Source organism: Solanum dulcamara, chromosome 8 (genome assembly GCF_947179165.1).
Source record: "Solanum dulcamara chromosome 8, daSolDulc1.2, whole genome shotgun sequence".
NCBI lineage: Eukaryota > Viridiplantae > Streptophyta > Magnoliopsida > Solanales > Solanaceae > Solanum > Solanum dulcamara.
Genome location: NC_077244.1, coordinates 74,328,453 through 74,342,576, shown reverse-complemented (window position 1 = coordinate 74,342,576; position 14,124 = coordinate 74,328,453). Strand labels below are relative to the sequence as shown.

At 35.4% G+C, this 14,124-nt stretch overlaps 2 protein-coding genes across 2 annotated transcripts; one reads left to right on the top strand and one right to left on the bottom strand.

Annotated features, from left to right (window-relative positions):
- Positions 1-1,844: 1,844 nt before the first annotated feature.
- Positions 1,845-3,264, top strand: LOC129898649 (uncharacterized). Its single transcript, XM_055973271.1, has one exon. It carries the CDS (start codon positions 2,322-2,324, stop codon positions 2,769-2,771), a length of 450 nt encoding a protein of 149 aa, XP_055829246.1. The 5' UTR covers positions 1,845-2,321; the 3' UTR covers positions 2,772-3,264.
- A 166-nt stretch (positions 3,265-3,430) lies between these two features.
- On the bottom strand, positions 3,431-13,652 carry LOC129898648 (outer envelope protein 61). The gene is made up of 11 exons (XM_055973270.1): positions 13,235-13,652; positions 12,460-12,690; positions 11,568-11,624; positions 11,358-11,486; positions 10,762-10,839; positions 10,576-10,646; positions 10,389-10,432; positions 10,087-10,294; positions 6,613-7,174; positions 4,623-4,766; positions 3,431-3,870 (listed from the first exon to the last, which is right to left on the bottom strand). The coding sequence occupies exons 1-11, from the start codon at positions 13,328-13,330 to the stop codon at positions 3,724-3,726; spliced, it is 1,767 nt and encodes a 588-aa protein (XP_055829245.1). The 5' UTR covers positions 13,331-13,652; the 3' UTR covers positions 3,431-3,723.
- Between the last annotated feature and the right edge of the window lie 472 nt (positions 13,653-14,124).

The following is a 14,124-nucleotide window of genomic DNA, read 5'->3' as shown; positions in this document are numbered from 1 at the left end:
AGCTTTCTAATTTCTCAACATGTGGCTTTAGTTCACTTACCCCTCCTATATAATTAGATAAATATTAGAGATGACGATGTTTTTTAAAAATTTAAATTTAGGAGGCACTACAATAATATTTGAGTTGAAGTTGAATATAAATAAATATTTTAAGCTGTAATTTAAAAGGTTTGTAAAATTCATATTTAGGTCTATTTTATTTTAATTAAGATTAGAATTTGATTTGGTAAATCTAAATATTAAGATATACATATAAGATTTTGTAGACATATAAAATTTACCTTGAATAAAATCAGGTATCTTCAAGACAGATCTAATACATAGTCTTTAAATTCAAAAGTCCATTAATCTATTTTAAATCATCATACCTACCAAAAAGAAATACATGTTTTCTTAAAAAACTATTTCGAATATATCATAAATTTTAAATATTTTTAAAAAAATTAAAATATCAAATATTGTATCAAGAAGTGAATATTTCTTGAACATCAACTTAAGTATTGCCTGATGCTTGGAGACAAGTTGCAGCGGATCGTAGACCAATGAACAAGTCTATCTATTTATTTGCGACATAAGTCTCAGCTTACAACCGATTAGCGAAGTGGATGAATTCTTGGAAAAAGAGGGAGCGAGCCTATAGAAAATCGCACCTGAACTAGCTACCCAGCAAGAAAGAAGCATACTAGATAAGCATAAAGCAGGAAAGCAGCGAAAGTTGGGCCTCAAAGCTGACAACTCAAATGAACTATTTACCCTATAAAATAGTTATTTGTTAAGAGTAGAATAAGAAAATTAATTAATTATATTTAAAATTTATAAATTAATATTAACTATTTTTTTCTTCACTTTTACTTGTCATATTTGAACTTGACATACTCATTAAGATAATAATAATTGTCATGATTATTTTACCACATTATCCTATTAATTGACGTTTAATATTATGTCTAGAAGAATAATTTGGAAAGTAAATAATTAATACTAATAGTAAAATATAAAAATAATATTTTTTCTCAATATGTTAAATAACAAAATAAGAATAAAAAAATATTTTAAAAATAATAATTTAATAAAAATAAACTGAAAAAATATTATGCCATAAATATATTTAGAACATATTTGGCTTAGCTTATCTAAAATAGCTTATAAGCTGAAAGTAGCTTATAAACCCCCCCAAAAAAATAAGTTGGGTTACCCAAACTTATTTTTTAGGCTTATAAAATGTTTTACATAAGTTAAGTCAAACAGACTTAATTATTTTTTTGAACTTATTTTAAAAATAAAATAATTTTAAATTATCCAATCAAACACTCCAGAAATTAAAAATAACTTATAATCTATTTTCAGTAATTTATAAGAACCCGTTTGAATTGGCTTATAAGTTCTTTATAAGTTGATTTTAATTTTTTTAAGTGTTTGATTGGTCAATTTAAAATTATTTTATGCTTAAAATAAGCCTTAATAAATAATTAAATTTATTTGAATGGATTTATTTTAAATAATTTATAAATTAAAATAGTTTATAAATTAAAAAAATAAATTAAATTATATTTACTTATTTTTCGACTTATAAACAAGTAGAAGAAAATAAGATTTGACAATTGGACAGTCAAATAGAGAAATGGATATTAAATTCGGCTGAATGAAATATGAATCAGAGCCGTGTTTTGAATGTGTCCATTTCCTATGCTGACGCGGCTCCCATTCCCTCATTTGTCTCTTTCCTCTGCTCCAATTTCCATAAATAATTAAACATCAATAATTGGAATAAAATGATTTGCGTAATAGATTATTTTATTTTTAATTAAAAATTTCAAATTCAAAAAGATCTGCATTATGTTAATAGATTTTGCGGTACAGTAACAAAATTATTTTATTATTAATCTCTCAAATTCGAATTGGGATCTGCATCAATTAGGCATATTGAATAATTTTTGTTATATACAAATACATTTACATATAGAAAAATACCATTATTATGACTAAAGTATAGTATTGAGAATGTCAAGAACCAGTCCTACTCCCTCCCCTCTCCCTCTGCTTGCCCCGACTTAAAATTGGATCTCTTCGTTTTCTGTTTCTCCTAAATATAAATAGCCTCTCCCACTTTTGTACGTCTCTCGCTATATTTTTTCAAGTTTCCCTAAGTTCACTTGACTGAACAGAATACAGATTCTGCTTTTCCATAAAAGCCCGAATTCTTTTTTCGAGAAGTCTTTGATCGATGATTTGAGTTTCATGATTATAACTGACTGGAATTGTTTAATCTCCGACGAGTAATTTTGTGAATAGGAGACAATTGTTGTTAATTAACGACGACAATGAAGGAGGAAGAGGAGGAGAAACGGAGTTGCAGCACTCATAAACGGATAGGGGAGGTGGCTGGGGGGACGGCGGCGGAGTGTGCGATGGTATGCTGTTGTTGTCCATGTACGGTGATGCATTTATTAGTACTGGCAGTTTACAAAGTTCCGACAGGACTTTGCCGGAAAATATGGAGGAAGAAGAAGCAGGAGAGGCTTTTGAGGAAGAAGAAGAAAGAGGAGGATTCATGGAAATCGATGAAGAATAACAAAAATGTTTACCTTGGTGTCTATGACGACGACGACGACGACGACGATCAGAAGAAATTTGACGATGAAGCCGACGACGGAGTAAGAGAAGCCGCCGATTTTGAAACGGAGATGTGGGACCGGTTCTATGGAGCTGGATTTTGGAGGACCCTATCTCAGAGAGAGGAGGATTTAACTTGGCATAATCAAAATAAGTAAGGACCTAAATGTAATTATAATGAGAAGAAAAAAAGGTGAAAGAGACTGAAATTGAAGATTAATGATTTTTATATGGTGTATTTTGCCCAAAAAAAGTTGGGTGTAGTAGAAATTCATCGATCGCGATTATTCAGGTGGACACGCCACCATTGATTATTTTTTTTTCTAATATAAAAAATTTTCTTCTTAGAAAAGTAAGAGACTTGGTCCATGTGGACTTCACAATGCTACATTTGTACATATTTTATTTCTTTATTTGCTTATTGCTATATTTTCCAAGTAAGATGAATGTGACAGTCCTCGAGCCAAAAATTTATTAGAAATAGTGTCTGTATAGATAAAATCAAAAATCTGCGTACATCATCCTCTTGAATGTTATTATTGTATGATGATGAATGTGACAGTTAAAAAGGATTAGCAGGTGTATTTTCCTTGTCATATTTATCACCACATTGAGTAGCGTTTTTTCAAAAAACTTACATGAGTTGCTTCATATCAGATCTTTTGATCATATACTTGTTTCAACATGTAAAATTGTCGTTGTATACTGTTTAATACTCAAAACAAAAACCAAATAGTTCACAACATTTTCAAATGTCCAAATCAAAATCTCTCTGACAAAAAAGAAACTGTCAATTTTTTGTGATGTGAATTATATCTCAGTCAGTAAGTTGATGATTTCTGAATTTGGAAAGAGTAAAAGTCTTACAAAACTTCACCTAGAATTGGTGGGTTCTACCGAGAAACAACGAACTAAATAATTTGTCAAGTTGCAGATACATCTACAAACACCACAATAAAGAAAGAAAAAAAAAACGTAATATAATAAAAGTAACTGGTGCCATCTTCAACCAACGGTTTACCCACTGATGTCGCCATTTCAAGTGCATTACAACAAGGATTCCAAACTCTACTCAACTCTTTCTGCTAATATTTGGCTAGCATGTCAAGTCTAGCGCCCGATGAAACCCAGAAAGTGAAGGATGACTGCCAAAAGCAGCACAAGTATAGCCAAGATCATACCAGGTTTTCCTAAGAGCCAATTTTTTGTCTTCTTCGCGCCTTCAACTCCTCTTTGAATTCTATCAGCCCACTTCATCTGCAATATTCAGTAAAAATTATAGATTTAACACGTGAAAAAGTGAAGTATATAACACACAAGAAAAGGTTAGAATAGATGGTTAAAATATCGGTGTTATCGCGAACTTAAAACAAAGAGATGATTCGAACTACCTGGAAACCAAATAATTACAAAACCCAGAAAATAATCAGGTGATAGAAATTTCTCAAGAACGCAAGCCCTACAGCTCAAGTGGTTCTCGTGGTTGCAAATTCTATTTATATCATAACAAGATGCTAGAAGACGTGTTAGCATTAAATAGCAACATGGCTACAGCAAATGTTTGGAATTTAGCTATAACACCCAGTGTTTATTTCAGTAAAGAATCCAACCTATAAATGCCAAATTACGACAAAACCTCATAATCCAAAGCGTGATGCTCGAAACATTTCCATCTAGAGAGGATAAAAACGTGCACCCACTATATAACCGAAAAGACAAAGCACCACTTCACTCATATGTGCTCCCCTTTTCAGTGATAAGATCTTTCTCCTATGACTTCTCACGGCTCAAACAATGACCATTTAGTTTGATTTGGACACATGAGAGAGAACGGTTTTTTCATTAATCTGGACAAAAATAAGTATCGGTTCTAAGTGAAGATGCATAACAAGTGCCAATCACATGAATTAGAAATGTGTCATAATGATACAAAACAACTTAGTGAGAAAAGTACACATCTTCTTTAAGGAAAACAGAAAAAAGGGGGACAGCATATTTTGAGTAATTACCATTTTTTCCAAGTCATCTGGTGATAAAGATGACATTGCCTGTTGAGCTTTCTCTGCATCTGCATGACTGAGCTTCATCCCAAATTGTTCACTCATGTTAGCCATCATCTCTGGACTTATATTTTTAATCATTGAAGAGAACATCTGTCAATTTCAGGAAACCGTGTCAAGGAGTAAATTAATGAAGACCCAGATACATCAGCCTAAAGCAGGTATAGGCACGTAATAATGCAGTAGTAGTTATAGGCACAAGCCTGTGAAAAAGCTCATAAATGAATAAATACAAAGGACAGAGAAGTTTAACCCCCACATTTGGTAATTGTTAGAGAAGTAGACAATTTCATCAGACAGTTCACAACTAGTGGCGAATTATTCGGGAAAAAGAACACATAAGAAATGAAACAAACGAGGATTGCTAACTGAATAGGATCCAAAATAGGGTAATTAGCAACTATGCTTACAGCACATATCGTGAAGATCTTTTATCACCTGACTCAGGGTGTCATCAATGCAAGTGCTTTTTTACATAATTTTTTAGTTGTCCATCTTTCTTTCCTCCATGAGGAAACACTGCTCAGTGAGACAATGTAGAGAGCTCGCACCAAACAAAAAAGGAATAAGTTTCTAATTTCCGAAATCATCTTTAGCTACACCTATAGAACTCCACTATTTATTTTTATATTCCTTGCAATTTATAATATGCATTTAGGGGGCAAAGATCAGAAACTCCTCGCTGAATGTGGCTCATAACCGGTACCGGTGCAGTGAGGTATTCCACTCTGATGATTATCTCATCGTATCTAAACCAGTGAGACATCAAATTTTAATCCATACATTCTTTTCTAGCTGGAGACAGAGGAAAATAGAATGATATGGACTTCCAATCTAGATTTCAATGTGGCAATTATCGGCCGGCAGTGGCCCAGAATCATATCCTAAATGGCACAACGAGGCTGCCTTTTATTTATTATTTGGGGACGGGGCATCTGTGGCTATGGCGCTCACTGTTGGTTCAATCATCCTTGCAACCATATGTACTTCGGTTATTGGAGCAACAAGAGCTACTAGAGGAGAATACCTTGAGCGAACCGGTCAATTTGTTTGCCAGGTAGTTTCATTAAATGTGATAGGATTCAGTTTGAGATTTGGTGTTCATTTAATGATCAAATTCAAGAGAGAAGATGTGTTCTCTAGTACAACAATGGCAGCTCAATAAGTACTGGATCAGCACAAAAGTCCACAAATTTATTGTAGAGAAGCAAGGCTGAGATAATTCAGGCATGTGAAGAGAAGGCACATAGATGCCCCGGTGCGGAGATGTGGAGAGGTAGAAGTAGGCCGAAGAATCTCATACTCATAGTAATAGTATTAATCTTGTACTTTATTGTTCTTCGTTTTCTGTTCTTATGTGTTGTTTCTTGTACTTCGATTATCTTACTATTTAGTTGTAGTTACTATTCATTTTTCATGCATTCTTTATTATTTGTCATGCCCGATTCAATTCCATATTTCTTTTCGATTTGCTTTGATATGCTTCTCCTTGAGCCGAGGGTCTACCGGAAACAACTCTCACCTCCCAAGGTAGAGGTAGGTCTGCATACACTCTACCTTCCCCAGACCCCAATTGTGGGATTACACTAACTATGTTGTTGATGTTGTTGTTGCTCTCTTCAAATATGTATTGCCGAAAATTCAAAGTGGAATGATATCTTAAAAAAGGTCAACCATATTGAAACAGAAAAAGGTAAGAAGTACTGGTTTGGTTAGTGGAGCAACTAGGATATTTTACAAATTTAACTCAGGGACTTCTTGAGTTAGCAGTGGGAACATTGGGGAAATATAAATATTGGATCTTTATTAGTGGTATAGGCAGTACTAAAATACATAACATTACCAAGAAAACAATAAAGCCCCTAATATGCATCACATATGAAAATACAGAACAACAGAGGACAAATACTATTTCCACAAGAAAGGACTGAAGTAAAACCTGTCTCATGGCTGGATCTTTCATACGGTTTCTCATTTCTTCTTGCAGATCAACATTTGAACTTGATAAGCTTGATTGAGAACCATTATTTAAATTAGAAAACCCTTGTGATGAAGTGCTTGCACTTGTACTGTCATCTACTTTAAAATTTTCCCTGGTGTCTCGAGGTTTTGACTGCTGACCTGACCCATTAGAATCAATAGTTGTTGGAGCTGATACTGGACTTTTCTCCTTTAACGAAGATGCCATTTCAAACATCTTTTGCATTTCTTCTGGAGACATCTTGCCCATCATATCAGTTGCCATTTTCAGCATGTTGGGTGTCACATTTGGAGGAACTGAGCCAGGGCCAAAGTTATCTGAGGAACCCTTTTTAAGAAAGGGATTTTCTCCTTGAAAGGAGGAAGCTAACTGGACCATTCTTTGTAGTTCTTCCGGTGACATCTTGCCAATAACATTGGAGGCTGTCTTTACCATTTCAGGAGGTATTCCTTCGGCATTTCCGCCACTGAAGGCAGATAGTGTGTTTGGATCAGCACGAGAAATAAAATTCTGGAAGGATCTACAACCATACAACAGAAATAAAAGTTGCATCATTATTGACAGTGTTATGTTTCAACATAGAAAGACTGCAACATTGGTGAACACAATCTTATACAAGGAGAAGAAGAAAAAGAAAATGATTGCTATAAAGAAGAAAGGACAATGAGTAGAGGATAGGATTTCTCATAGCAGAGTGAATTTGATTATAAGTATTGACATATCAGTAGAGCACCAAGCAAAGGGAGGACAGGACAATGGCAATATTAATGACATTTCAGCAGCACCAAGCAAAGGGAAGATAAGACAATGGCAATATTAACACTGCACCTAGACGAGCTTTAGAATAGCTTACCACAGACCAATAACCTAGATGCCAGATTATGTTTATGCAGTACAACAACAACATACCCAATGTAATCCCACAAGCGGATTCTGGAGATGGTAGGATGTACACATACCTTACCCCCCTACCTTTGTGGGGTAGAGAGGCTATTTCCAAATATGCTCGGCTCAAAAGAAATGTTTTCAAAGAAGGATTGCAAGAAAGATATGACCACAAAATAACAAGATTAAAAGAAAATGAAGCAAAAATAGCAACACATTGAAAAATAAGAGACTCTGTGACTACTAAATGTCTATGCAATATGAAAATGAAATAAACAAGCGAAACTGATATAGTAACTCTAGTCCTCAGTATAATGTTGCCATATATGCAACAACACTCGTGCAGATTAATTAAAACATCCAAAAGATAAAGGACGGTCTGTGCATGAAAAAAGTTAAGAGAAGGACGACTTGCAATTTAAAGAAGAACATACTACATAATCAATAATCTAAACCAACTCAGAGTTTGAAAGTAAAAGGGGTGGGAAATTTGAGAGTACCAAATAGCATATACTCCCTCTGTCCCATTTTATGTGGTACCCTTTCCTTTTTAGTCCGTCCCAAAAAGAATGTCACCTTACTATAATTAGAAAAAAATTAACTTCAAAATTTCCCTTTTACCCTTGAGGTATTAAGCTACTAAGACATACTATGAAACTGTGGGAAAGAGTGGTAGAGATGAGGGTGAGGAGAGACGTGTCTATTTCAGAGAACCAGTTTGGATTTATGCCGGGACGCTCAACTACAGAAGCCATCCATCTTATGAGGAGACTGGTGGAGCAGCATAGAGAGAGGAAGAGGGACTTGCATATGGTATTCATCGACCTAGAAAAGGCTTATGATAAAGTCCCAAGAGAAATACTATGGACATGTTTGGAGGCTAAAGGTGTACCTATGGCATACATTAGGGTGATCAAGGACATGTACGAGGGAGCCAAAACCAGGGTAAGGACAGTAGAAGGGGACTCAGAGCACTTCCCAGTGGTGATGGGGTTGCATCAAGGATCAGCTCTTAGTCCTTTTTTATCTGCCTTGGTGAAAGATGGATTGACGCGACAAATTCAAGGTGCGGTGCCATGGTGTATGCTTTTCGCAGATGACATAGTCCTGATCGATGAGACTCGCCGCGGAGTTAACGCTAAGCTGGAGGATTGGAGACATACCTTGGAGTCTAAAGGGTTTAAGTTGAGTAAGACAGAGACAGAGTACTTAGAGTGCAAGTTCAGTGAGACACCTCAGGAGGTTGGCGTTGAAGTTAGGCTTGGTGCTCAGGCCATCCAAAAGAGAAGTAGTTGCAAGTATCTTGGGTCTATCATGCAAGGCAGCGGGGAGATTGACGATGATGTCACACATCGTATTGGGGTAGGGTGGATGAAATAGTGGCTCGCTTCCGGAGTGCTATGTGACAAGAATGTGCCACCAAAACTTAAGGGCAAGTTCTACAAAGTGGTGGTTAGACCGGCTATGCTGTATGGGGCGGAGTGTTGGCCAGTTAAGACTTCTCACATTCAAAAGATGAAAGTTGCTGAGATGAGAATGCTGAGATGGATGTGTGGGCACACCAGGAGCGACAGGATTAGAAATGAGGCTATTCGGGACAAGGTAGGAGTGGCCTCGGTGGAAGACAAGATGCGGGAAATGCGACTGAGATGGTATGGACATGTGAAGAGGAGAGACACAGATGCCCCAGTGCGGAGGTGTGAGAGGCTGGCCATGGATGGTTACAGAAGAGGTAGGGGTAGGCCGAAGAAGTATTGGGGAGAGGTGATTAGACAGGACATGGCGCAGTTACAGCTTACGGAGGACATGACCTTAGATAGGAGGGTGTGGAGGACCCACATTAGGGTAAAAGGCTAGTTCATAGTCTCGTTATTCTTCTCTATTCATAGGTGTAATAGTGCATTACGATCTCTTGCGCTTTGACTTCTGATTCTGTTATTTCTGTTATTATTTATTACTTTCTATGCTTTGATTACTCAATTTTACCTGTGACGCTTTCATTATTTATTTAATCGTTATTTGTTATTAGTATTTATTTATTTGTATTTATTTGTTATCTATTCGTTATTTGTTTGTTGTTTTTCTCATAAAGCTTTTAATTTTCTATTCTTATCTAACATTTTTTATGCATTTATGCTTTTACTGAGCCGAGGGTCTCCAGGAAACAGCCGTCCTACCTTGGTAGGAGTAAGGTCTGCGTACATTCTACCCTCCCCAGACCCCATGTTGTGGGATTTCACTGGGTTGTTGTTGTTGTTGTTACCCTTGATGAAAACACAAATATCTAAAGATTGTTTTTTTCTTAAACATTGTGCCAAGTAAAATGGTGCCACATAAAATGAGACGAAGGGAGTATTTTAGTTAAGGAAGAAATTTTTGCAACATCATAGTCAGTATTATGTCATTCTTCAACTAAATGACCAGAACACAAGCAAAAGATATTCCATATAAACAAAAGCCAATATAGGTTTAAAATATGGGAGAAAATCAGAAAGCTTATCATGATATGTGAATATAAGGAATTAAACTCTGACATCAAGAACAAACCTAATGGATTCTGGGTCATTTTTTAAAGCCTCCAAGGACTCTGAACTTGATAAGGGAGGCCCACCAGGAATTTCATTTTGACTCTTAGGAGGGCTGATCGCTTCATGTGGTTGTGATGCAACACTTTTTGCAAATGAACTATCCTCGGCTTCTGAAGACACTAGTGATTCTTCTTCAGTTATTTCTTCAATAACTAATCCTCCTCTACCTGCACGAGAAAGGAGAACTCAAGTTCAATTAACATGGGAATTATTCTAAAATAAAACCTGTGCATAGCTAAAATATGGATATGCATAACATACGTCTTGAAGTACCACCTTCCTTCACCAATCTTTCTTGGACACCCCTAAATCAGAAAATAAAGATTCTTTAGCATCTAAAACCTGATGCGCACTAGAGTTCCAGCAAGGAGATCTAAAAAGAGAAGGGAGAGGGATACCCCTTCAAACATACATTTACCAGTAATTATAAAAGTGCAAACAAGAATACCTTAAGACATCAGCAATAGTTTCATCATCAGGCGAGACTTCAAGTGCTTTACTCAAGTCCGACACTGCATCCTGTTTATGGTTCAAACAAGAAATAAGAGACTTGGAAAATATCTGACATTGTAAACGAAGCACTGGAACAAAATACAAACAATGAGAAAAGTCGCAAGAGTCAACAAATACTCACTTCTAACCGTCCCAGCTCTTTATAAGCTTGACCCCTACGATAAAGAGCTTTGATATTCTTGTCATCATATGCCAAAACCTGCACCAGCCACTCATTATATAACCACCATATTACTGCAGTTGAGATTCATATTCAAGTATGGCTCAATCTCAAAACTGAACTGAGAAATACTTGAATGTCAAGTTTTCATCTGGCATAAGTCTTAAAATGAGAGTACAACAAAGTTTAATATTTAACTATAATGAGGCAAGACTTTCAGGCTTGAGAATAAGGTTTTTTTTAAGAAGCTGTAGCAAGAAGTGTAAAAGTGACCTCTTAAATTATGTATTATCACATCTTTCTTTTAAGAAGGTGAATATTATTTTGAAAGAGACCAGAAATAAAGTGGACATCCATCTTGGGTTAGAGTAAACACTCCCTGCCCTTGGACAACTACAACAGAAACCCACACATCGAAATACAAATATATAACGAGCAAGCACAATTGGAGAAAGATGCACATGTTTCCCACCATGTTACGAAAAAAATACAATATTAATTAGAACCATTAGGCCTCAAATTTAGGCAAACTTAAAGCACTATCTATTACCCCATACCTCACTACCTTCCTTTATGCAGTCATCGTATTGTCCAGTTTTTAAGTAGCACGACATCATGTTCAAGGAACAGGCCAATGAGATACTCCTGCCTTTCGCGGCAGGAATGCTTGACAGATTTTTCTTTGCCTGATGAGGAAAGGAAATGAATTAATCAGAACAGTAACTTAAGTTTGTGTAGACACAAGCAAAGGAAAAGGTTAGGCTTACAAGCGAATATTTCTGCAGGGCCTCCTTAAACTTTCCCTGGCAGTGAAGATCATTTCCCTGCCATTTTGTACACAGAGATCCTCAAATAAGCTTATTTACAAATAAACCAAAGCTTCCATCAAGTAACATATGCTAATTGTCTAGCATTGAAATTGAAATGCATAAAAGCTAATTTTATTGCAGTATCACAGGAACATTGCATACAAGACCAAAATCATATCAACCGAAGGTAGGTATGTTGAAAAGAGTAACTGCTTAGTAATGATATGCAATAACTGTTCTAAATCAGGTCAGACCTTCAGCTTACAAGTCACAAGTTATTCACCTCATGTAGAGATATAGAGATAATTTTGCAAGGTAATTAAGTTACATAATCATACATGACAGGAAGTTGTATGCATTTGAACAATTTTTTAAAAGTCCAAGCTGATTTGATACTACAGCTAATTAAAGATGTAAAGTCCAGCTCACATGGTCTATGAAAAGTAACTCTCTTCTTATTGATAGAATGAACTCATTAAGTTATTGATCTGATTTACAGGTAAAAGTTCCCAGTAATTCTGTAGTCCTCAATGTAATAGAATAAGGCTTGGATCATAAGAATGAAGTCATTAAGTTATTGATCTGGTTTACATATAGAATTTCCCACTAATTCTGTAGACTTCAATGTAATAGAATAAGAAGTGTATTACTTTTAAAAAGAAAAAGAGGGACAGAAACTGTCTCTTCTTAACCCATAATGTAACAATAGGAGACATTCTCTAAAAAGCCCCGACTCAGATCTGGACCAGAACATCTAAGAGAACTAAGTGTGCAGCAAAAAACAATATGCACAATTGAAGCCAAATGAGTGTAAAAAGGGAATTAACGAGCATCTATCTGGGTAAATTACCTGCTTCTTCAGGAACTCAGCTCCACTAATTTCATATTTAACCTGTGCATCCATTTGGGCACTCATCGCTGCTATTTCTTCAGGTGATGCATTAGCCATTTTCTTACCAATCTCAGCCATATCCTCCGGACGGGTATGCTTCAACTGTTCTGCAGCAACCTTTAAGTCATCCGGCCTCATGTTTTTCATGCCTTCAGAAGCCATTCTCATTAACTCAGGATTAGACATCATCTGTAGATCAGTAATGTGTCAGGACCAATAACGAACTAGTTATCCAAGTTCATTTCAGATTGGAAAAAAAAATCGATGCCTGGTGATCAGGCAAACACACAGGAGGTTTTACACACTAAAGTCCAGTAGCCCCAACTAATTTCGTTACTAAATGCTTGCACCTATTCCAGTCCTTGTGTCTCCAACTAATTTCATTGGTAATAGTTTTCACCTATTCCTTTTTCAGTAATGCCGGTGTCCGGAGTACCAATCATGTAACAAAATTCCTCTTTTTAGTAACCTCTCTATTGACTGATATCTTCATTTTCACATTCTTTTTCATCCGTAAATATCTATAGCTATAGCATAAGCAAATCCAACTGGATCTACAGTAATACCCGCACTGATCCGTCATAACAAAATCCTCACACCCTAATGACCATACCAATTATATCTGAATAACCATAACTTATTCAAGCAACCAATTAAAACTCAATTCTTTCTACGAAGAATTAAGAATTCAAAATTGAGATTTTAGCTAATAGGGTATGAAAAAAATAGGAACCTGCTGCTGCATCCGAGCCAAATCAGCCGGAGACATGCGACTCATCTGCTCTTGAGCCATTCTGATCAATTCAGGATCCATCATTCCGTTGAACATTCTCCCAAATACACAGTCGAATAATCTGATCTTCCTCTGAATTCTCAATTAAAAAATAGGCGAAAATTGGATGAATCTGTAGGCAAAATCCGTCGAGTTTTGAAATTGTTTGAATCTAATTGAACGTAATTTTCAATCAGAAATATGTATATCGGCGATTACGTATGATAGCGATCTGTAGCACCGGAAAAAGACGAGAGAAATGAAGAGGAATGGATGTAATTGGTTGGATTCTGAACGCCTACCAGTAGAGAAATCGCAATTCGTAACTACGAAGGATCCTACATGTAATATTTTCCCTAGTGGAGAAGTAAAGTGAAAGCCCTCTAACTTTTATTTTGTGACAATTTACTCCTTTATTATTTCTGTATAGGTGGTACTCATTCATCTTTCGAAAAACAATTAATTTTCTCTTTTCCTTTTTTTTTTACATAAATCTCATTTTTATTATAAATACATTATACTGCGAGATATTCACGTATAATTTTTTCGACAAGCTTCAAGCAAGTAGGTAGATTGTAAATAGCCCAAATAGGTAAGCTAGTCAATAACTTTTTGAAAAGCCTCGCATCAGCTTATTTTCTTCTATAAATAAAAAAATAATTTAATTTATTTGTACATCAATTTCTAAAATTAATATCCCTCTCTTCGATTATTTTTTTTACCTGTATCTCTTATTATCTTGTATTATTATTATTTCCTAACAATTTCAGTTACATATTTCTATTTGAGAAGAATCAACAAATATAATGTATAATCTATATATATTAATTAGAAAATATAGATATTAAATT